Source organism: Elephas maximus, chromosome 20 (assembly GCF_024166365.1).
Source record: "Elephas maximus indicus isolate mEleMax1 chromosome 20, mEleMax1 primary haplotype, whole genome shotgun sequence".
Classification (NCBI taxonomy): Eukaryota; Metazoa; Chordata; class Mammalia; order Proboscidea; family Elephantidae; genus Elephas; species Elephas maximus.
The window spans coordinates 51,266,461-51,291,092 of NC_064838.1; the positions used below are offsets into that span (position 1 = coordinate 51,266,461).

The window sequence follows — 24,632 nt, forward strand, 5'->3', positions numbered from 1 at the left end:
TCATAGCGACCCTATAGGACAGGGTAGAATTACCCCACCGTTTCCAAGGAGTGCCTGGCAGATTCGAACTGCCGACCCTTTGGTTGGCAGCCATAGCGCTTAACCACTACACTACCAGGGTTTCCAGAGCTACCCTATAAGGACAGAATAAAACTGCCCCGAAGTGTTTCCAAGGGGTGGCTGATGGCTTCGAACTGTTGACCGTTTGATTAGCAGCTGAACTCTTACCCACTGCACCACAGGGGCTCCGGCAAAACAATGCCACTGACCTTAATTCCTCAAAACCATCTCAAGTACCAAGTAAATGAAATTCTACAAGGTGGTTCCTAATCATTAATTTCTTGGTTACATATGCTAATTTCTGCTTGCACCTATCCACCTGGCTGTTTTCCCAACTACTGCCCTATGTGCAAAGTTAGCCCATGTCTTATGTAAAAGCTAACTCTGCCTTTTCAAGGTCACTTGGGAGGGCCTCAAAGTGTCTTCCACTAAGAGTCCCAGTGCTGGCTGGGAAAACAGTGATGGCATTTGCTCCTCTTTTGAGGTGAAAGTAGTTTTTACTTTTCTCCCCATCATTCAGTTGAAGATACTGAGGTTCACAGAGGCCATACAACTTGCCCAGGGTCAGAGTTAGTAACTGACAGGGCCTGGCCTCAAACCAAGAGCTGCTTCCAAATTCTGCGCTCGCTCTCTTCTGCCTACTTCTTACAAATTTGGTGCCTGCTGTGGAATCAATAATCGCCTCGACATGTGTCATTTCCCGAAGTCCTGTCAGCTGTACAAGAAAGACCACGATGAGCAAGCTAATACCAATCAATAGAACTGGCCAGCTGCCAAGTATCTGTGCAGAACCTACAAGACTGCCAGACGCTGAGTGACTTGGAGGATGTCTGGGGCAGGTGGGTCCGGCTCCCTGTCACCCAATATGGGCACACAGGAAGCCAAGGCGTTCACAGATGGCAGGCCCCTGGGGTCGTCCAGTGGTTAGGCTGGGGGAATTCAGAGCTGGGTAGCAGTGTGGGACGGAATGGCCCAGGAAGAACTCCAGGGTAGGGGGTAAGAGGGGAACCTGGGGCAGGAGGTGGGAGGGGAGTACCTCCCAAACTCCCTGTGGGGGCTGGACTGAGGAAGCACCAGGGACCAGTCAGCCTTGCCTGCCAAGGCAGGACCGAGGTCTCAAATACAGATCTGTGCAACTCCCTCCAAGTAACCCTGGCACCACGAGGGTGTCAGGCTGAGAGGGCTCCCGGTGACACTGTAGAAAGCCCAGGTTGGGGTTTACAGGTGGAGCATGGGGGAGTGAAGTCCGTCCATACCTCTCCAACAAGGGCTCACACCTGCACTTTCACATTGCAAGTTCATGCCTCTGGGCTTTCACTTCCCAGGTAATACCCTTCAGGACGCCAGACCCAGCTCAAGAGGCATGTACTCCAGGAGACCTTGGCTGGAGGCAGCCCAGAGTGAACACTGAGGAGTAGACACACCAGAAGGGCTGGTACCTACAGGCTTCCCGCCTGGCACCTGGGCTCAACTCAGACTGACCTGGACTGAAGTGGCTGTCCCACCAGGACCTCCAGAGGCCCCTGTGGTGTTCTCAACTCCCCGAAGCTGAGGAGGCCAAGATGCTCACAGGAAACTGGCCTCAGAGGTTATCGCTTCCCCCACCGTGGCACTGAGAGGTCAATCCTTTCCCCCCAGTGGTGAGGGGGCCATGGCAGGGGCTAGCAAACCCCTAGAACATCCTCCCAAACCATAAGCATCCTCCTGGGAGTTCTTTCCAGATTTGGGGTACAGATGAGGAGAACGGCCCCTCTTCCTGGGACGGACAGACTGTTGCATCCATCTCTTCCTGGGAAGCCCATGCCCAAGCCCCAAACTCTGCAGTCTGGGGTTAAGTCTACACAGGTCTGGCCCCTTGTTACAGGGATCAAGGCTCTGACCTGCCCTTCCTGAAGAACCCAGGAAGCCCTTTGCTCTAAATTTGTTAAAGTCAGAGAGTCCACTTTTGCTTGGGGGCTACAAAGGTAGGCAAAACTCCAAGCCAAAGCTGGACTTCCTATGAGCATCTTGGCTTCTTTGGCTTCGGGGAGGTCTCTGAGAACACCACAGGGGGCTCTGAAGGTGCTGGTGGGACAGCCCTGCCAGGTAAGGGATGCTCAGAAAAGTCCACCCAACTGTGTCCTGCACAGCACATCCTGCCAGGTGAATGCCGTGCCATGGAACGAGTGCAGAGGAGGATGCAGAGGGACTGTGACACTTCCTGAGCCCTCGGCCACCCGAGCACAGCCTTCCTGGACCCTCTACCAGCTGCTCGGTAGCCCTCACAGCTGAATGCACACTAGAGTCCCCTGGGGATCGCTGAAAAGAATTCCAATGCAGGGCCCCTGCCCAGGCCACCCAATGCCATTCCTCTGGGGTGGGCCCCGCACAGGCACTTACTACAAACTCCTCAGGAGCCAGGCAAGGAGCCCCAACTGGGAGTGCCTGGAGGGGCAGGCCCTCCCTGAGCCAACTGAATCCCCACAGCATGTAGGAGAGGGCGAGTCTACTGGGCACATCCCAGGTACTCAGTAAGGGGAAAAGGAGGCAGAGAAAAAAAAGCAACAGAAAAGCAGGGCTGGGAATCACCTTGTCTTTCTATTCATTACTCCATCCTCACTGTACAAATAGCTGGTGTGTGGGGACACAGCAGTGAACAAGGCCCCATGCTCACAGAAGCACCATTCTACTAGGGAAGACAAAAAAAAAATACATAGGGAGAAAAGTGCCAGAGTCCTAGGTACCTCTGCAGACAATTACAACAGGGTGATGTGATGAGAACAACTGGAGCTACTTGGTGAACTGGACAACAAAGGCCTCTTCGAAGCTGACTTTTAAGCTCTGATCTGAAAAAGTCTCTGAAGACGACCCACTTGTGCCAAGCTGAGGGAAGAGCAGCCCAGCTAGGGCAAAGCCCCCAAGGCTGGAACTACCTTTGAGTATTCAAGGAAGGAAAAGGGCAGTGCAACCGGTACGTGGTGGGAGGTGGAAGAGAGGTGAGGTGGGCGGAGGTCACATTGCTCAGGCTTCGTGAAGAGTATAGGGAGTGTGAATTACGTTCCAAGGGCAATGGGAAGTGGCAGACATATCAATGTTTAATAAGTGTCCTCAGGCTTCTGTGTGGGGTGAGGCCAAAGCAGGAAGCTCAGCAAGGAGGTGACCAGTGAGCCAGGACAGATGAGGGGGCTTGCACCAAGATGCTGTAGCAGAGGAAGTGAGGAGTGGTCAACACTGGATTTGCTGATGATCAGAGGTACAGCATAAGGAAACAGAGGAACCAGAGGCAGCTCCAAGGTGTCTGTCCCACAAGGGGTCTGTCCCAAGCAGCTGGAAAGATGGGGCTGTCATCAGCTGAGGTGGGGAAGGGTGGGGGTGGAGTGGGTAGAACCCTGGTCATGCCTGATAGGTTAAGATGGGAATGGCCTAAGAGGCCCACTAGTTCTACCCTCCTACTTTATAGGAGAGGACATGAAATGAGTGCCGAGAAGGGGGAGGGGCTTATTTGAGCCATACATCTGGTCCGTGGCCAAGCTCCATCCTTTCCTGGGTCCTCCCTCCATGGCCCTCCTCTCATTGCTACTTCTCTCAGCCTACACTCTCTCTGGGGCTTTGAAGACAGGACAGGACTTGAAGAGATGAAGAGGAAAGGGGGTGACAGCAGGATACCATGCTCTCAGAGAGGAGGAATGGTCTTTCCACACCAATAAGAGAGGGAGAGGGCCCAACAGCATGCCGCTTCAGAGCGGCACAGTCTGGGTGACACCCAGGTCTCAGGGGTGCAGTGGCAAGGAGAGGGAGGTCATGCAGCCATGGGTGTTGGGGAACCCTGAGGCTGGAGCACTGGCAAGGACCTTGCCTGTGTACTGGGGTCATCAGGACACCAGCAGAGCTTGGGGTGGAGAGAAAGGCTGGTTCTCCGCAAGCCGTAAGCTCCTCAAGGCCATGACCACGACTTGGCCCTTCAAGATGCCATCACCATTCAGGCATGAGGTGATGCACACAGAAGGTATGCTATCAAGGCTCACATATTGAAGCACCTGTCCAAAGTCTCTAGAGGGATAGTCTAGAAGCCAAGCTCCCAATTACCAGGATAGACCCGCTCCCCGGCATTCCACCGCCTCAGAAAAAGTCTGACTAGAGAAAAGCGGAAGAATATGACGTGATGAAGCAGAACCCAGTTCAGTGTTCAACACGTTTGGTCTCTGGCCCACTGTGAGCAAAATACATGAGGCCCTGCACCTGCCCAGCTCAGTGGGCTCTGGGTGAAAGCTGAGGGTGGGGGTGGGGGTGGGGGTAGGGGTGGGTGGGCAGGGCCTCAGGCTGGGGTCTCAGTGGCATCTCACATGGCAAAGCTGCTTATCCAGAGCTCACTGAAAGGAACATGGAGTTGTGTGCATCCCCTTCACTTCCTTTTGTACCCTGTTTTTATTATGAAATATCTCAGGCACAGAGAAAAGTCCAGAAAGCAACATAACACATGTACTAAACTCCCAGGAGTTAACTAAAGCAACATTTTGCCATACGTGAGACAGGTCTGTCCTTCCCTCTCTCTTTTTTTTCTTTTAAAGAAATCACACATCAAAGGCAGTTAAAGCCCTTCCCTGAGCCTCTTTCCTCCCTGCTTCCCCAGAGGCCAGTGCTAATCTGGGGCTGGTGTTAATCCCCACGCACATGTGTACGCTTCTGCTGCTTTCATGTTCTTCCTTATGCCTGACGTCTTATCACACACTTGCTTATTTCTTTACGGTCTGTCTGCCTCTTGAGACTGTCAGCTCTATGAAGGCAGGGACTGTGTTTTGTTCACTGTTGCCTCCCAGGGGCCTAAAATGGTGCCCTATACAGAGCAGAGAACCAATAAAGTTAGCCCTTGTTGACTGAAAAACACACATCTTTTTTTTTAAATAATTTTTATTGTGCTTTAAGTGAAAGTTTACAAATCAAGTCAGTCTCTCACACAAAAACCCATACACACCTTGCTACACACTCCCAATTACTCTCCCCCGTAATGAGACAGCCCGCTCTCTCTCTCCACTCTCTTTTCGTGTCCATTTCACCAGCTTCTAACCCCCTCCACCCTCTCATCGCCCCTCCAGGCTGGAGATGCCAACATAGTCTCAAGTGTCCACCTGATCCAAGAAGCTCACTCCTCACCAGCATCCCTCTCCAACCCGTTGTCCAGTCCAATCCATGTCTGAAGAGTTGGCTTCAGGAATGGTTCCTGTCCTGGGCCAACAGGAGGTCTGGGGGCCATGACCACCAGGGTTCTTCCAGTCTCAGTCAGACCATTAAGTCTGGTCTTATGAGAATTTGGGGTCTGCATCCCACTGCTCTCCTGCTCCCTCAGCGTTTCTCAAAACACACATTTTTTTTGAAGTGCTTATAAATTTGATATAGTCTCTGCCTTAAGCCTGTTTTCCCCCCACTAAGCACCACATTTGAGATTCAGTCACGTGGTTTAATCTTCCAGTCTCCTACTGTATGATCCACGCACCTGCTAACCAACGACCCTTCTCTTCCTCCCAAGGAGGAGAAGGATCAAAGAAGGGGCCATTCAGCAAATGGAAGACAGCCTGGAAATTAAAGCCCGGGGCTCTGGCCAGTGACTGGGAACGTAAGAAAAAACCAGAAAAAACCAAAGGGTCTAAGCAGTAACCACAGAATGGGAAAAACTACAGGCACCCACCCCAAAATCACCCAAGTCTGGGGTCACCTGGCGAAAGAGCAACTACCTACCTCCATCTCTGTCACCAGTAAGGGCTCCTAAAGTACTGTGCAGCTCAGCCCGGTGCTGGGAGGGTCTGCGAGGGCCCTGGCACCTCCAGCCTCTCAGCACAGAGCTGTTACCATCTCTGAGCCTAAGTGAGGTGGCAAGGCCCCCATAGGGCTGCTCTGAGGATGGCGCGAAAGCACTTTGTAAACTGTGACGTTCCACACACACATGGACTTGAAAAAAACCTCATCTAGTTTGAGATTGGCTCCTCATTCAAAAGGCAAAGAAGGACCTGCACTTGGGGAAGACTCCACTTACCCTGCTGAAGGCTATGGAGTTAGGAAGGCCTACTCCAGCACTGTGACCCATATTCCTCTGTGAAGCACTCCCTCCCCTCTGGCTGCAGCTCCTCAGAGTACAGCCCACCAAGGATAGACTTTCTCAGGGGATCAGGATCTACTCCTTCAAGCAAGCACGTGCCTGCACAGGCCCAGTGCCCAAAAGAAACTGCTCAGGGCAAAAGAAATCAAGGCCACCTGTCTTTAAAGACACATCTGATCCCAGGCAGAGATCTCCAGCTACCCTTGTGGCCCTAGCTCAGGACGGACGTAAGAGGAGCGGGGAGAGGCTCCTGGAAGCTTTCAGCATGGAAGTACTAGTCAAACATGAATGTTCTATCTGGCACGCAAAGATCACAGCACAGCCTCTCCCCATCCCCACACTGGTTTTGCAAACGTTTTCCAATCATTTTCAATACAAAGTCACATCCAAAGTCCTGAGGGGGTTCTAGTCCTCAAGGCTAGCAGGGGAGACTGCATGCATAAGCCCCAAGGGAGGAATGCCCAAGCCCCTTGCAGATGCTGTGTTTTGGAAACTTAAGCTGACTCAACCAGATGACAGCATTTGGCAAAATAAGATAATCCTCTAAATGAACAACTGTTGGGAGTAAAGTGAGGGTGGTGAGGAGAGCAGAGACAGAGAAAGAAGAGGGAGCCTTAGAACTGAGGTCTACACGAAGACCTACATGTTAAAGGGGAAGAAGAAACAAAGGAATTCCAGGCTGCGAGTCGTGAACAGATGACACTGCTCAGGAAATGCTGAGAGGCTGGGGCGGCAGGGTGAGGGGACCAGAGGAAGCTGGATGAGGCTGGAATGCTCGGGCAGGGCCTTCCTTATATACCCAGGAAACAATCTGGACCTGATTTTGAAGGCACTGTAGAACCACGCCACAAAAGTGTTTGAGAAGAGTAGCAAGACATGAAGTGAGGATTAGAACAAATAGGTGGCCAAGTGAGAGAGGCAAGAGGGGAAAAGGATACAGGGAAGGCTCCAACAGTGAGAAGCTGAGATCTTTAGGTTTGAACAGGCAGCTGTGGGGTGAAGAGGAAGGGCCAGGTGGAGACCCTGAATGCAGAGATGGGAGGACTCAGAGACTAGCAGGTATAGGAGGGGCGGGCTTAGCAGCCAGAGCGCCGCACACTCATTCACACATCAGGACTTACCTGTGCTTCTCGCCTTCCTCCTCCTCTTCTCTGAGCTGCTTGGTCTTTGGCTCCCCATCTTCCTTGTCCTGCAAAGGAAGAAGGGAAATCAGCCGCTCAGATGAGTGCTCCTTCATTAATTAGGCTCTGGGGGCTAACGAAGAACAGTACATCTTAGGAGCCAGACATCCTAGCAAGGCCCACCTTGGTGTTCCTGCCTCCATGCAGGGCACGTGACTGCTATATCCGATGGGCACTACACTGGAGCCTCATTCCCCACCCCTCCCTGCCCTGGCAGAATTTAAAAAACCCACCCCAGCCCCAGGCACATGGTGGCCCTCAGAGAACGTCAGTGGGAGCTAGTCTGTGCCATGGAAGGCCCATACTGGCAGGTCACTAGCCAGGGCTGCCTGCTGAGCTGAGAGATTGGGGAAAACAGGCACCAGCAAGCAGTGCAGGACGAGAGCTCAGACCTTCTGGCTCTCTCCCAGGCCAAAGGCCTCTCTGGGAAACATCTATTTGGTTCCATTTAGGGGTAACATAACTCAAACTGGGGCAGGGTTGTAACAAGACTCACTGCCTGGGCCTGTGAGGTGTTTCTGGGGCATGGGAAAGGAAAATTACTTTCAAGTTTGTACGGGAAGAATTTCTTCTGAACCTGGTTCTCCCCACCTCAGCCCCCACCCACCTCTTTTTAAGTCCAGAGATGCCATGATCATCCCGACCTTGACAGAATACGCTTATTCTCCAGTCCCAGTGAGGGCTGCAACGGAAAGAAACGCTCATGCTGCTTCCAGCCGTAGCAAAAAATTCGTTCCTGGGCTTTCTCCCATACTACACAATTACTGCTGTTTGATCGTACCCACCCTGTGGACAAAGTGGCACCAAGAGCATGTGCAAACGTGTGCGCGTGCTCAATGCGTGGAAACACACCTCGGGTCGGCGCGTGCCCCCAGCACATCAAGAGTCGGGCTGAGTGGCTACAGCACAGAGACCTGCTGTGGGTGTCTCAGCTGCAGTGTTCTGAGACACTTGGAAGCTCCTTCCGTTGGGTGCCTGCTGTGATGGATCTAAGGAGGAGCTGGAGTGTGTAATGACCCGGCCTACCTCTCCTGGAAGTCTGTTTATGCCACCGACAACTGCCTCCTGGGAGCAGCATTTGCTTTATGACCGCCTGCCAGTGTTCACCATGAATGCAGACCCTGCACCGAACGGCTGGAGGCCTGGCCCAGAGAAAGGGTTTCACCATGTGAGCAGGTCAGATGTACCCTCGATCCCTCAGCACTGGTCAGCTCCATCTCACAGAGGAGAGGCAGCAGAAACAAAATAACCAAGTGCAGCAGCTCTGAAAGGTCAACGGGGTTGTGGGGGCACAGGGGAGAGGAGAGAGGGACAAGAGGGACTTCCCGCTGAAGGGCTGGCAGAATCTGGGTGTCACAGGATGGGGAGACAGGAGTAGGAAGGGTGTTCCCAGTGTGAAGCACAGCTTGAGCCAGGCAGGCTGGGGTCTGAAGAACACAGGTGTTTGGAGTAGCAGGCTGGATGAAAGAGAATATGGGGTAAGGCTGTCAGGGCAGGTGGGGGCCAATCATAGAAGGCTCTGGCCAGTGTTCTGAGGCACAGGGAGCTAGCGGAGAGACTGGAGAGCTGCTGGGCCAAGGACCAGAACTTGCTGACCTCCATCAGGCAGGGCAGGTCCAGGAGCAGAGAGGCATACAACTGGTGATGGCCAGAGAAGGAAGGGAGAGCAGAATACCACTCTTACAGGAGAAATAAGCTAGGGTTAAACCGCTCCCAGGGCTCCACCCCTCCCCGACTAATGCTACCAGTGAAGCAAGCCAGAAGTCTGGACATTCACATAAAAAGTTCCCTCCCAAATGCCAGCCAGGAGACCCAATGCTGGCCAGAGATGTCTGGCTCAGGGAAGGGGGTGGGAGAGCAGAAAGGGGCAGCTTGCCCAGAACAGGCCCCCACTCCCACAGGACGGCTTCTTGCCCAGGGGCTCTGCTAACCTGGACCTTGTAACAGAAGAGCAAGGGAACAGCTGGGAGGAACAGGAATTGCCTCTGGGAGCAAGTGCTTTGCAAATACCATGCCCCTTCCCAGCCCTTGAACAAGGTCAAGCTCAGTTGCTGCTGCTGCCATGGCCACCACCACGCCTCCACCCTTCTGGAGTCCCAGAGACACTTAAGTGCCTCGGCAAAGGCCAAGTTATTCATTAATAAATGAGAAAACACCCAACTATCTAAATAAGATCTTTAAAAAAATGCCCCGCAGTCTGGTGGGTGGGGAGCAGCATTAGCTATGCAGACAGCATGAGATTAAGGATGACCCCAGCCTGGGATGCTGTGCAAACAGTAAACCCAGTGCCATCGAGTCAATTCCGACTCACAGCGACCCTATAGGACAGAGTAGAACTGCCCCATAGAGTTTCCAAGGAGCGCCTGGCACATTTGAACTGCCCACCCTTTGGTTAGCAGCCGTAGCACTTAACCACTACAAACAGCACGGGCTCAGGAAAAGAAAGTTATATGACTGCAGCGTGAGGGTATGTGGCATACCCCAGTATTCTCATCACACAGGGAATCAAAGACAGGCTAATGAGCATTCATCAGAAGGAAGCAGCTGTTGGGTGACCCTGGCCTAGATCTCAAGGTGGGAAGTGGGATGGAGGAAGAAGGCACAAACCAGCCCCGTGGCCCAACCCAGCCTGAGAGACAAAAAACCTCAGAACCGAGGGCTGGCAGGCTCTCTGCATACCAGGCCCTCAGGTCAACCCCCAGGGAGACCTGGGAGATGTCAGTTGGTGAAATGAGATTTGTCAAGGTGGGGGGGGGGGGGGCTGCAGGTCTGGATCACGGGCCTCCTGGTCCTTACCTGTGTGGCTGCCAAGGAGACAAGAAATAGCATATCCAGAGTGTCACTGAGTTTCTAGAACCAGCTCTGATCACAGCCATCTTTCTGCACTCCCCACACAGCTCAGATCTGGTGCTAAGGCCTGGTGGAGACATCCAGCAGGAGCTCAGGAAAGCCCTGGGTGTACCATGCCCCCAGAGAATCTAGAGACACTTTGCCTAGCCTGAGACCCTGAGATCAGTCTCACTGCCTAACCCCTCCCTACACACATACCTTTCTCCCTCCTTCCCAGCACCCACTCTCATCACTTTCTCCTCTCCTCTACCCTCCCAAGGCCCTACCACAACTGAGCCCCCTCCACCCCTCTACTCTGGAGAATGCAGCTGCCTCCTGCCAGGCACTTTTTCCCCTCTTTCTCCAACTCACCTCCCTTAAGTCCCCCTCCACCTTATCCATCCACATTGCTGGCTGTCCCTCTGCTCAAAGCTCTCACTGGCTCTCCCCAGCCCCAGGACAACACCCAGCCTCCTCAACACCCCTCCTCTCCAGAGGTCACTCTCCCAAGGCCCCAGCACCCACCCTATATCCCAGTTCACAATGGCCCCTACCTGGACACCTTGACACCGGACCCTCTGTCTCAAATCCTGAAATATCCACTCTGATAACTCCCATGAAAACCCACTCTCTGGCCAGTCCTGGAGGCCCAGCTCAGACAACGCCTTGTTGAGGGAGCCTTCTGAGATCCCCAAGCAACAGGCCCTATGGCTCCTCTGGGCCCAGCGCACAAGAGGGTCTGACCCTAAACCCAGGAAACAGGCCTGCAGCTATTCGTGTTCACATCCAGGACTTACTAACCCCTCTCCAGGTCCCCCTTGGTGGGGGGTGTCTCCTGGAGGTTCTCAAGGCCTACCCCAGAGCTTGGACTAGACAACCTTCCTCAACTCTTGGCCAATTTAACTACTACTCTCTCCACCAACTCCAGAAAAGTCACTCTCAGAAATGCTGGTGGTTGGAGGGGGTGGGCAGGAGACATGGCCTATATTGGGTCCCTCATATTTCTGACCTCAGCCTGTCTCTACATTTAGGCCTTGCCCCTGCCCTCACCTCTTCCAGGGCCTGCAAGAAGGGGCCTATCTGGCAGGACTTCAGGGGGTCTCAAAGACCCCTGTACAAAACAGAGGCCGACCAACCTATTTCCTAATTTTTGAAAGCCTTTCACCAGGGACAAAACTTTTACAAATAAAATTAGCATTGTACAGGATTTCTTCCGCAAATTTTTCACTAGACTTCACCAAAGCCTTAAGTTTTCTCTGTGGGAAGGTTACAGATACAGGGCTATTTAGATTTACTATTTCCTGAGTCAGCATTATTAATTTGTATCTTTCAAGGAATATCAATTTCTTGTAAATTATTTAATTTATTGGCATAAAATTGTTTACAATATCCCCTTGCTATCCTTTTAATGTCTATAAGGTCTGTAGAGATGTCCACTGATACTGGTAATTTGTGTCTTCTCTATCAGGCTAGCTAGAAGCTCTGGTGGGGCAATGCTTGAGCGTTCAGCTGCTAACTGAAAGATTGGTGGTTCAAACCCACCCAGTGGCTCCGTGGGACAAAAGACCTGGCAATCTGTTCCCATACAGATTAAAACCAAAAAACCAAACCCAATGGCATTGAGCCAATTATGACTTTATAGGACAAAGTAAAACTGCCCCATAGGGTTTCCAAGGCTATAATCTTTTACGGAAGCCAACTGCCACATCTTTCTCCCAAAGAGTGGCTGGTAGGTTTGAACCACCAACCTTTGGGTTAGCAACCAAGTGCTTAACCACTACACTACCTGGGCTCCCCTCCCAAGTTGGAACTGACTTGACGGCATACAGCAACACAACGGAAGCTTATCAGTTTTGGGACATGTGTCCACCTCATCTCAGATTTGTATTTCAATGATGGGTTTGCTCCTCAGTCACCTCACCAGATTTCAGTTTCTGAAATGAGCCCTCACTAGCTGAGTAAGCCCTGGCTCTAGATGGCACACAAAGGGGGCATCAATCCATGTTTGCCATCTGAATGTAGGACTGCTACTGGAACCTCAATCAACAACCAGAAATGCTGATGAGAGGGAGGGAGAAAGGAGGCTGCTGCAAGTCCTCCTGCTACCTTTTTTCACCCAGGTTAAGTTCATAGTTCCTCTTCCCTTAAACTCATTCTGGTCCTCTTTGGGTGCTGGGTCTGCACTGGGCACAGGGGTAAAGGAAACAAGAACTCTGCCTTCAAGGACCTCAAGTCTACCCAAAGGGGCAGACTTAGAAAACGTAACTCTGTGCCATGAGTGGTGAGGAAAGCTTTATTAAATGTTTTGTGTACTTGGGGGACTAGCAAGGGATAGGTGTAATCATGGAGGAAGGTAACTCTTAAACTCAATTCTAAATGCCCAATAGGGGGGTTACCAGGTGGCTAGAGAAGGCAGGACATTCTAGATAACAGTAACTGCTTGGCAAAGACATGACAACACAGCAAGGGAACCGTCAAGACCTGCAGAGCAGACTTACATGACTGAAGGAGGTAAGGAGGAAAGGTGGCTGGCAAAGCCTTCTTCCAGTGCTGTGGGAGGGGTGACCCTTAGGTGAGGGCCAACACCCTGAGAGGGTACTCTGGCAGTCTAGAAGATGAATCATGGGAGGAGAGGGGGAGACCAGAAGCCAGGTGAGATGCTCCACTCCCAGCTTGGACCTGTCCCAGCCTGTTGGTGTTTGTATGTGTTTAGGAGGGTGGTTACAGTTAAAGTGAAGGCTGGGAACTGTCACCGGGGCAGCTGTGCTGAAGCAAGAGTGCTTGAGTTGAGGGGCCAAGGAACAAGCCCTTCCCCTGTCCTAAGACTTGCCAAGTACTTCAGCTTTTAGGAGCTGTTGCCAGGGGCTCTACCTTCCAGAAGAGAATGAAGAGGACAGGAACGGGTTAAGAGAGAGACATTTCAACTTCTGATCTAGGTTCCTCCCACCTTTAGGCTGTACTGAGGCAGCCAGAGACCCAACAGGAACTTACAGGTGCACAGCCACTTTGCAATGCCTAGGTGAACTGCCTCATTAGCTCTGCATGTGCTGGTATATTATCCATGGGAAACAGCCCTTCTGTTTACAATTAAGAGAAAATAAGTCCCCCAAAACCCAGTCCTCTAAGAAGAGTTGAAATTGGCCATATTTGAGCCTTTCCAGTTCTGATATGGGCCCAGAGTGGGGAAAATCAAAGAGAGATGGGCACGTAGTGTCTGAGGGCCTCACCACTCACGGCGCAGAGGTACGTTTTCTAAGTGACCTCTCAGAAAAGAAGAGGTTGACAATGTTGAGGACAAATGTGGCAGGTTTCACAATTTCACCCAGTTGCCTGTCTTCAGAGCCAGGGCAGCCCCACGCTGGGGTGGAGGGACTTCCTGTCGGGTGCGGCTATGGCGGGAGCCGTGCTCCAAGGGCACTTAGGGGGTAGGGCAGTCACCAGAGTCTGACTCACCCTAAAGATACAGTGATAAGCCCTGAGTTGAAGGCCACTGATCTTGGGACCAGAAACTGCTTGGCTCTCTACCGTCCAGAGACTTGGGGCAAGACGGGGGAAGGAGGGGATGTCTGCCTCCTGGGCAAGCAGTAATCCCATCACGCTATAGTGCTCCTCACTCTGGGCCCCCAGCACTCAATTTGCATCTAGGACTACCTGGCCCATGGGTCTGCTCTGTCTGCCCACCAGTCTATGAGTAACCAGAGGGCAGAGGCTTGTATCCAGTTTCCGTACTACAGGCCTGACGCTGGCTACAATAGGTACAGCAGTGGCACAGCATGTGGGCTCTGGGTCAGAACCAGACAGGAAATACCAGCTTCACTTCCCTGGCTGTGTGACCTGGGGCAAGTTATTTGACCTATCCGGACTGGATTCCTTACCTATGAAAACAATGACAATCACCAAGGCATTATCACAAGACTGAAATGACAGTGGAGAAAGGAAAATAGCTTGCAGCCTGGTTGGACAAGGCGGCAGACCCTGAAGGGCAGGGAAGGAAGGGAAGGGCTCAAGAAGCCAGCAGGGCCACAGGCCCAGACTGCTTGTGTCAGCAGAGGCCATGCTAAGCTTTCACTTTCACACTTCCCATGGATATTCAAGGGCAGTGTTGTTATAATGCCTGCTTCAGAAAGACATCAGAAGACGTGTCAGTCTGTGCAGGGCCAACAGACCTGCTGCTTCCCTAACCAAAGCTTCGTCAAAAGTTAGGCTCAGAGAGGTCGGCAGGAGAGCGTGGGGACTAACATCCGAGAGGCTGGACTAGCTAAGAGTCACTGCTCTCCTGTGGGTGCAGGCACTCCCCAAAGGCTTTAGAACAGAGAAAGAACAATGTACGGGAGCCGGAGGCTGGGAGAACAGTAAGGAAGCTGGAGACAAGGGCTGGAGATAAGAGCCAGAACTGGGTCAGTGGCAGTGGGCTAGGACAAGCGGGTGCCCGAATGCTTCAGGGAAACAGGGAGGAGTCAGAAACGACTGAGGCTCTGGCTGTGACTCACTGGGAGAATGAAGGCGCCTTTGACAGAAAAAGTGGGCCGCACTGAGGGCACGAAGAGAAAGGTGCAGCACTTTCTGCAGACTAGGGTTGAGGCCTGAAGCCTGGCAAAGGCCAGTAAAGACAAAGGGGCCAGTCCACGTCAAGGTGCCTCAATGACAAAGGTGCCCTCGGCAGTGGGAAAAAGGGCCCGTTATCGATACCCCATCTCGAGGCCCAGGCAACAGCATGCAGAGCCAGGCTCCTTGCAGGCCCAGCATGGCCTTGCCCTAGATGGCCACTATCATCTTGTGTATGTCAGAGAAGTGTGGGAAGCTGGCCCCAAGCCAAGCCTGGCCCTGTCCTTGCCACAGTTCAACTGGAAAACCAGCCCTGCTCAGAGGAGGCAGCAAATAACTTCTCCCACAGATTTTTATTTATTAGTCAACAAATACTGACCAGCTTTTTTGTGCTAAGTATTCTACTCTGGGTACTGAGGATAAAAAAGAACAAGTAAGCATAACAATTAAAAACAAAACAAAACAAAAAAACAAGCAGGAACCCAGTGTTCACAGACCAGGGTTGGATTCCAGAGGTCCATGACCATAGACACACACAGGCCTGTGCGAAGGTACATTTTTCTGGATGAGAATCCATGTATTTTCAGATTCTCAAAGGGGTAGCGACCCAGAGAAGATTAAAGCTATTGGGGACGGGGGAAGAAAGAGTACCAACAGCAAGGGGTAGGGGTTCTCTAAGGGACACATCAGGTGTCTGGAGAGGCTCTCCGAAGGAGGCTCCCCCGTCCTGCATCTTAAGGGACAAGTGGGAGCAGGGGTAGGAGTAGGGAGAAGGCCAGCACAAGCTTGAGCCCTTCCCACTGCCCTGGGGCTTTGCTGCCATGGCCAAAGCAGGAAAGAACCCCTTGGAAGGACCGCAAAGGGCAGTGCAAAGACCGGTCCCGCCCCCTTCTCCGCATGCAGCCAGCCTGGACCAGTTCCTCTGGGCAGCCAGGCACTGCTCCAAACTCCTGCCTGGACCCTCTATGTAGGAGGTGCTGTGGTCTGGAGTAAACCCCAGGCAACAGGACTCCCCTGCTTAACAGCAGGGGATACCGGGCAAACAGCAGGACCTCTGAGGGAGGCTCTGCTTCCTCCCCCTTAAGGTGGGGCTGGTTCTACTTCGGCAGGGGTGTCTGAAGATTAAATGGGTCCACGACATCTGCCAAGGAGCCGTATTGGTCGAGGTTGCCAGGACCCAAATGGCAGAGCCTGCAGATATACTGGGTGCTCCAAGTCTGGCCATCCATCAGTGATGGGCCTGGCTTGAGTCCTGGCTCTTGCTGCATCCCTTCTGGGAAACCAGATGTTCCCTCTGTTCTTACCACCCACCCTGATCCAAGAAAGGAGCCAGCCATCTGAGTGCTGGGGAACACAACAGACTTAACTGGCACCCAGAACGCAGGGTTCAGATTCATACCTGGAAATGGGAAGGTCATTCCTGCTGGGCTAACCAGAAGAGAAACTGATCTGCCCCTGATGTCTGAAAAATGTAGTAACATGTGAAATGAAATCCAATATCCTTTTCTGATAGTGCTTTTTGGTTTTTCTTGCCAAGTCTCTGAGGATGAGAAATTTAATTTTTTTAAATGAGGCTCAAATTAAGAATGACCTATCAAAGGAGAATGAAGAACACCAAGGACACAAGGTAATTACGAGCCCAAGAGTCAGAAAGGGCCACATAAACCAGAGACCACATCAGCCTGAGACCAGAGGAGCTAGATGGTGCCCCACTATAACCGATGACTGCCCTGACAGGGAATGCAACAGAGAACCCCTCAGGGAGCAGAAGAGCAGTGGGATGCAGACCCCAAATTCTCATAAAAAGACCAGACTTAATGATCTGACTGAGACTAGAAGCACCCCGGTGGTCATGGCCCCCAGACCTTCTGTCGGCCCAGGACAGGAACCATTCCCAAAGCCAACTCTTCAGACAGGGATTGGACTGGACAATGGGTTGGAGAGGGATGCTGATGAGGAGTGAGCTTCTTGGATCAGGTGGACACTTGAGACTATGTCAGCATCTCCTCCCTGGAGGAGAGATGAGAAGGCAGAGGGGGTTAGAAGCTGGAGAAATGGACACAAAGAGAGTGGAGGGAGGGAGCAGGCTGTCTCATTAGGGAGAGCAATTGGGAGTATGCAGCAAGGTGTATATAAGTTTTTGTGTGAGCGATTGACTTGATTTGTAAACTTTCACTTAAAGCACAATAAAAATTAAAAAAAAAAAAAAGAATGACCTGTCTGAGGCCCAGGCTGGAAGAACAGGCCCCACGTCTGTGAGGCTTGCCCAAAGAACCTTAATTCTGCACCCAACACGAAACTCCATGGCAGCTGAACGCCAGTGGGGGGTTTCAGCACTTTCCCTGGCTGTGCCAGCGAAGTTCCGCCCGCTTGAAGCAGAAGACATTCTTCCCAGGTCCTCTCATGTTAACTGTCCCAGACATTCGATTTTACCTGGATGTGCCCGTAAGGGTTTTTGTCATTTGCCTTCCTCTCCCTGGACCCAAGTGGTATTCATCTCTGTTCTCCTACATTTCCTGCAATAATAGCTGTCATTTTTATTGAGTGATAACAATATGCCAGACAATTAATTCTAAATTTTATTCAATTAATCCCTAAACTCTTAATAAGGTCAGCACTACTTTCTCCTTTCACAGATAAGAAAAATGGAGGCCCAGTGTAATTAGGGTCCTGTGTCACACTGCTCGAACTTGCCAGGACCCAAATGGTGGAGTGGGCCTCCAATGTGGGCCGTTTCCCTCCAGCACCCTGCCCTTTAGTCCAGCCCCTCTTGGGCCCCTACCTCACATGCATGGGTGCTTTCACTGATGTCTAACGGTACCTCAGCGTCTCTTCCTGGTGCTCTATCAGACAAAACAATCAAACCACCCGGACGCCCAGGTGTGGACACTTCTGGGACAGGAATTCCAATCCTGGAAAAGCATCATAAGGAGATAAAAGAATGATACACATAGCTGTGTTTCTCTTGATTGAGACCTGGAAATATGACGGGAGTCTGGGAGGCACGGGCAGGCATGCCAGCTGCTCATGTGACTGGCCGCTGCACCATCATTAAAATGGCGACCTGACAGGCAGCACTGTGAAACAGAACACACACAGGACTGCATCCCACACTACATAACCACGACCGCAACCACTGAAACACTATGTACAAACAGCGAGAGGCCTCACGGGTACACACAATGCTACTGGGGGTGCTATTTTTTCCATTTCCTTTCATTCTGTTATCAAAATGATTTAATAATAAACAAAAGTGACAGAGGAACCCAGCTGCCTGTGGCTCACTGTCTTGACTATACTCATGCCCCATACAGAATCTCCTGACCTTTACCTGGCTCACCCGGCCAGCAGGAAAGCATGGCTGGCACCCAGGCTCCAGCTAAGAGGCACTCAGACATGCCAGACACTGATGATCTTTCTCAAGTTAAAACAAAAGAACCAGCTCTGCTGGGGCATGAGAGGGGGAGGGTAGATTGGGGCCTACACACCCTAGCACCCCTCTGCAGTCTGAGACTGAGCAGAGCAGCAAAACCAGCAGCCACATGCCGGCCAAGGTCCCTTAAATCAGGACAAACGTCTCCATTATTCATGGCCAGAAATTTCAGTTAAGAAAATAACTGACGGTGAACAATGAGGTTACCTCCCTACCCTCTCACCCTGCCCCACCATTTCCCTTTTTTGGGAGGAGGAAAAAGCCTCCTTCACCACAAAGCAGAACTCACAGCTCCCAGGACTTCTCACATGCTGGGTTCGTGACCGGAGTGGGAGAGAGTGAAGCACAAAGGCAAACGTTAAGGCTCATGCAGCCTGGAAGACCCCCGCCTTGCTGTGAGGTGGCCCGATATGGCACCGGGGCTGGCCTAGAACACCCTTCCCACTGCTTCATAGTGGGTGGCCTGAGTCACCAGGCACAAGGGCCTCCCAGCTGGCCAGTTCTGAGGAATGGAACAGCCAGCCGGAATCTCTGGCCCTGAGGACATGTGGCTGGTGCCTGACCATCTCCAGATCCGTGAGGCCTGAAGAGCAAACAGGCTTCACCCTTCCACACTGACTCTGGTGGATGCGTGGGGTTCTAAGGCTGAGCTCGGCGGGGAGGGGGAAGGCCCATCTACAACATGTTCACCATCCTCGGAGCTGGTGGAAAAAGCAAGCCAAGCGCCTGAAAATCTCAGTGAGAAATGGCTGCTGAGAACAACACCCTTCTGCTTCCCCCACACATCCTAGCCACATATCCCTGCAAAGAGCTTTCTGGTAGATCAGCAGCCATCACGTGTGGCTGGTAATGGCTGCACCAACCTCAACAGTATCTGTGACCTTTCACATGGGTAGATTTATTCTTCAAATGGGATGAGTCAAGGGATAGAGTAGTATTACTATTTATTAAAAGGACAGGTATTTCCCAGCCAGCAGACGGCCAACACCACAGCTGGGACCACATCGGGGTCCTGGTGTCTCACACTACTGGCTTATTCAACGCTTGTGACCAACTAAAATGCCCAGCTTTCTTCCATGTGGGTAGCTGTCGAAACACCCCTAGTCCATGTCTGAACAAATTTCAGAAACCTCACTGTCTGACTTCAAGATCACACCAACGAAGTTCATCTTGCTGGTATCACCTCAGCTTACAGGCTTTTAAATAAGCCTCTGGCCTCTTCCCAAAGGACAAGTCTGCTTTTCCCTGAGAAAAACCCCAGCCCGGCCAACTCCCAAATCCATGTGCCTGCCCAGTTGCTTTATTTCTTCATTCAAATATTTACAGAGTATCTCTGGGTCTTGTCATCTGGCATCAAAAAGGTGACTAAGACATGACCGCTGCCCTCAGGGAGCGCAGGGGCAAATTAGAGAGGAAGCAGACAAGTGAATGTCCAGATACCACACAGCGTGTCCAAAGCGAGTACCGACCTGGTGCTGTGGGAATGCTGAGGAGCAGACGAAACCTGAGCTCAGCTGGAGGGAAGAAGGCGCAGAGTAAGAGGGTGGGTCAGAGAGTGGTGGAGTAACAGGAAGGAGTGGGTGTAATGAGGCCGAGCCCTAAGTCTGCGGAGGGGGCGGGGGGTGGAAACGGGACGACGACGGTGACAGTGGGAAGGAGGAGCAGCATGGGAAGGCCCGCCCAATGGGCAGCAGAGTCTGCCCTTTATCCCACAAGCTCTGAGGAGCCAGCAGAAGTCTGCAGTGACAGACGGCAGGCAGGAAGGGGGCAACAATGCAATTACAGTGTTATTTATGAAGAACATATAGAAAGGGTCAGGAACAGAGGGGATGCAGGTAACTGGGTGAGGCCACTGAAAAAGCAAGCTGGGTGTGGGCCAAGAGAACCACCTTAACCCAAGAATGGCAGACGACTGGGTGTCTGGAGGGATGCTATCTTACAGCTGCACGGCACCATGTGGTGCTCACACGTCTGTTCACACTTGACTCTGGTGTGCGCCAGGGCCTCTGGTCCCCACTGCTACCCTGGGATCAGGTGTTATCAACCCATCTGATGACAAGGATCAGGACAACTAAGAGATTTACCCAATGCCTCACCGTAATACAAGATTGTTAGCACTTAAATTGAGATATTCTGGCTGCATCATTCTTTCAAAACTTTTTCAAATAAATAGTCCCAAGGCCTGCCTACGCTTTCTGCGCATTAGCCAGAAAAGTGTGAACATGTCCATCCTCAGACCAAATGAGAAAAATAAGAAAACCACAGACTGTGAGGGCTGCAAAAGCCTCAGATATCATCTGGTACAGGATGGACCACACCCAGTGGCCCAGAGAACATGTTATAAATAGCTGTTACTTAATCAGAATCTTCCAGAGTAAGAACTGGGAATATGAATTTTCAAAGTGGCCATCCACTTCCGGGTCACAGCTCTACCACAGAGCCCAACTGAGGAGCCTCTGCAACAAATCACATCCCTCCTCTTAAAGGGCCTGAGTGACCTGTGCAAGGCCACACCTAGCTGCCTAAGGGCCATCTGTGGTCACCAGGGTGGACTCTGGACACAGAGCCAGCAGGATGAGAAGAAACGCAGAGAAATCACTTATACGAGGTAAATGGCCTGAAGACCACAAGAGATTCAGGTAGAATGTGCATCAAGAGAAGCTAGGGCTGGACCCCAGGCCTCTTAACCCCACATTGACTGCTCTGTCCACTTTACCATGTTGCCTGGGGCAATGGTGGACAGCAATGGGAGCCTGAGTTTCTAAGTCATTCAACGGGCTGCCCAGAGCCTAGAAATGCTCCATCTTGAATCTTATGGAAAGAGATTACCTCCCTCTCCCCCTCCCACTACAGAAGCCTAAAGTGCCCAACACTTGCTTTCCTAGCCTGCCTTGCAGCAGACAGGAGACCCATTTTCTGCTAAAGCCAGCTCGGGTGGATTTCTGTTGCTTGCAACTAAGTGCCCTGGCTACACGTGGCCATTTATAGTGACACCTAATGACAGAGAGTGTACAGTACTTCATAGGGTTCAAAGCTGGATGAAGTTCCACAGCTCATCTGATCCACAGGGAGGCCCTGGCATTGTAGGCAGGGCAAAGGTTCTCATGTCCACTTTGCAGAGGAAGAAGCTGAGGTTCAGGAAGGTAAAGTGTTGTGTGGACTTGGTCCCAGCATCCTCCCCAAGTCTCCGGGACCATCACGAAGGACAACACTGACACCAGCAAGTCAAGGCCCCCACCTGGCCTGGGGGGTTACCTTTTCATTCATTCCCTTCATCTCAACGTGGAACTGAGCATGATGTGTACCAGGCCCCAACATCAGGCACCAGCGTTTGAAAACCAAGATTCTTTAACAGTCATTTCCCAGGTAAGTCAGAGGTGTACAGAGGAACAGAGCGTACTGAAGCTCCTTGGAGACTAAAAGCTATTTTAACCTTTGATCAGCTGCTTCTCAGAGTGTCACAGTCTGAGAAGTAAAAGACAGTTGTCTACTCTCTGGTGTGATCTACAAGTGATAAGATCCTAATTAAAACCAAATTTAAACTATAAGTCATAAGTGGCACACTTATTTGTGGGAGGAAATACTGCTTAAGTGACGTCTTACAATCCTCACCTACCCACCTTTCCTTTGGAGGCACAGTGTTATCTTTTTACCTAGGTGCTCAGCTAAAACGATGGGAAAGCAGAACCACATGAGGAAGCACCCCTGGCTCTGACATCTGCGTGCTGTGGGACCTTGGGCAAGTCCTTTAGCTTCTCAGAGCTGCAGTTCCTCAACTGCCGACCAGCACTGAAGAGGGAACGTATTGATATGACGAGCTCTGCATTGTGCCGGGCAAAGAGTCAGGCCTCAATCAGTGGGCGCCAACCACGGTGAGGATGACCATGGAGCCCGACACGCCTGTCCACGCCCTCACTGTGAGGATCACGCAATTCCACTTGCCAAGTGATGACACCCCCCTCCGAAAGGGGTCCCACAGCAGATGCCCACATGCAAGCCTCTTTCCTGAGTTCACCCAGAGTAGCCACAGTGGCCAGAAGAAGACCTAGCCCTTGTCCTCAAGCTGACCACAGCTTAGAAGGGAAGATCCCACGAGTGTGCAGGGGACAGAGAGGTGGTTGGGGCTTCCACAGATGGTCTTCCTAAATTCAGACCACCTCTACACCTACCTGAAACTCCTTCCTCCTCTTCCCATGGCTCAAAACAGCTATCACTCCCCATGCTGGCCACTCATTCACTCCTCAAGTATTTGAGGTTAAGCTATCTGGTGTGTTATGTAGCCTAGGGCATGGAGCCCAAATAGGGACATGCCTCATAAGCCAATCAGTGAAACACAGCAGGATAAGTGTGTCCACAATTGGCTGAGCAGGCCTCTCTTCCATGCAGCCCACAGCATGCAAGTGCCTCATACCCCCTGCTCCCCATAGCTCTCGCACACCCTCCACCACAGCACAGCAACCCACTGTATTATCACTGGGGGTACATGGGTCAGTCTCCCCACTGGACCCCAGCCTTGACCTTGCTGGAGGCAAGGGCTGGCCTCAGTCACCTCACTCTCCAGGTGGTTCATGGGGTCTGGCGCACAGCAGGCACTCAGTAATGGCAGTAATGACAGCCAAGTGCACAAAAAGGCTCTGTAACTTACCCCTTGCTCCAAAGAGCCCCGATCCTTGAGGCCTGGCCCTCATTTAGCTAAACTCACTCCCTGAATAGACTGATCTGCCTGAGCCATGGACCCCGGGACCAGCGCAAGAAAGTCCTGCATTCACCAGATGACTCCCTCCCCCAGCATCAAACGCAGGTGTTTTTCTTTAGAATTCAAATTATCCGGCAAGAAATCTAGTGGTACCCAGCCTGAAAACAAAGTGGGGGCAGGGGAGAGGGACAGCCCTCCCTGTCCTTGAAAGGACAAATGTTTTCTGCCCCAGCCAGTCACATTTTCTCTACACAGAACAGCTCTTTAAAGCTAAATCAAAACAGCCCTGGAGTGTGGATTTGACTCCCCACAGGTCATAGTTACCACAGCAACTGTTTTTCCTCTAGGGATTCTTTCAAGAGTAGAAGCTGTTGTTTCCCTCCAGAACAAAGCTAGAGAGAAGCCAGGGGACCAGGGACTAAGGGAAGGGCCCTGAAGGAAGGACGAGAGCCAGTCATGGCTGAGCCACATTTGGGTACATCGTTCCCTTGCCTGCACCAAGCTCTGCCCTGGGGTCCCTGCAGTTCTCCCAACACCTAGCACAGAAACAGCCCCGCAGGATGAATGGCTAGGCCGGGGCAGGCAAGGGACTTGCTTCTCCTCCTAGCTGCTTAGGGGGTGTGTGCAGGGAGAACGTTGGGGACTGGAGGGGTGCAGGGGTGTGTCAGCAGGTGTGGGGGATATAGTATTTGAGGACTGGTTGAAAGGGTGTGCTGTTGTGTGTGTGTGTGTTTGTGTGCGTATGCACCATGTGTGTACGCATTGTAGGTAGGCTGGGGCATGTTGAAGTGTGCTGTTCGGGGTTTGTAGAGAGGTGTGAGTTTGCGTGGGGGCTGGAGGTGTGTAGGGTGTGTATTGGGAGTATGTGGTGGCGTGGTGGGAGGTAGGGGATGTGTGAGAAGGTGCGGGGACTGCATTGTGTATAGAGGAGTGGGTGTGGGCTGGAGTGTTGTGGGGGGGTGTTGTGTGTATGTATTTGTGTGACGTGTTGAGGTGGGTTGGGGTATGTGGGGGCATGCTGTTGGAGATTTGTGCGTGTCGGTTGGGGGGAAGTGTTCCTCAGTACCCTAAGATGGAACATGGGACACATCTTCCCCAGAAATGAACACTAATTGCATCTCGATTCTGTATTACCACTCTCGGTACTACACGTCAACCACATCCTGGTCCAAATGTCTCCTGGGGGTCAACAAAAAGCCAACAACAACCATTTAAAACACACAGCCCGAATCTGAGACAACTAATCTAGACTCAACTGTCTGGGGCAACTCACATTTACCGCCAGAACACCACTGGTCAGCTGCTCCAGAACATGAATAGAGCCCAGATGGCAGGGCAAGAGGGCTGCATTGAGGGAGGGGCCTGGCTTGGTGGGTCCTTGCCCTTTCTGCGAGTCCATGGTGAGGCCTCCCACCCCGCAACCCCCCAGTGCAGAAAGCCTAAGGAACTCAGGGTCATGGGACATAGCAGCCCCAGTACAGTACCACTCCATGGGGTACCCGGAAAATGTCTGCATGCTGGGTTAAAAAGAAGTTCCTCCCTAGAAAGAGTTTACTTAAGGGCTTGTCTACTGAGGGGCTAGCATGAACTAGAATTTAGCAACACTGAAAAAGATTTCTAGCTCATATTGGTATTAGTATCACTACTACTATTATCAAGACGTTGTGGGAGGTTAGCCACATTACTACAGACACTGCAGGCCAACCATTCACAAGGAAAATAGTCTTCTTTCTGAAAAGCAAACGACAAATAATAAACAGTGCTGGGTCACTGATATCCACATTGGGGGGAAAAAATGACTTTTGACCCCTAACCTCA

General features: G+C 51.9%; 1 protein-coding gene across 1 annotated transcript in view; it reads right to left on the reverse strand.

Moving 5' to 3' along the window:
* Positions 1 to 24,632, reverse strand: part of CCDC12 (coiled-coil domain containing 12) — a 63,244-nt gene that overhangs the window by 23,679 nt on the left and 14,933 nt on the right. The window contains exon 3 of the mRNA XM_049862065.1: positions 7,252 to 7,319. Within this exon, the coding sequence (XP_049718022.1) occupies positions 7,252 to 7,319 (68 nt within the window). The remainder of the gene's footprint in view (positions 1 to 7,251; positions 7,320 to 24,632) is intronic.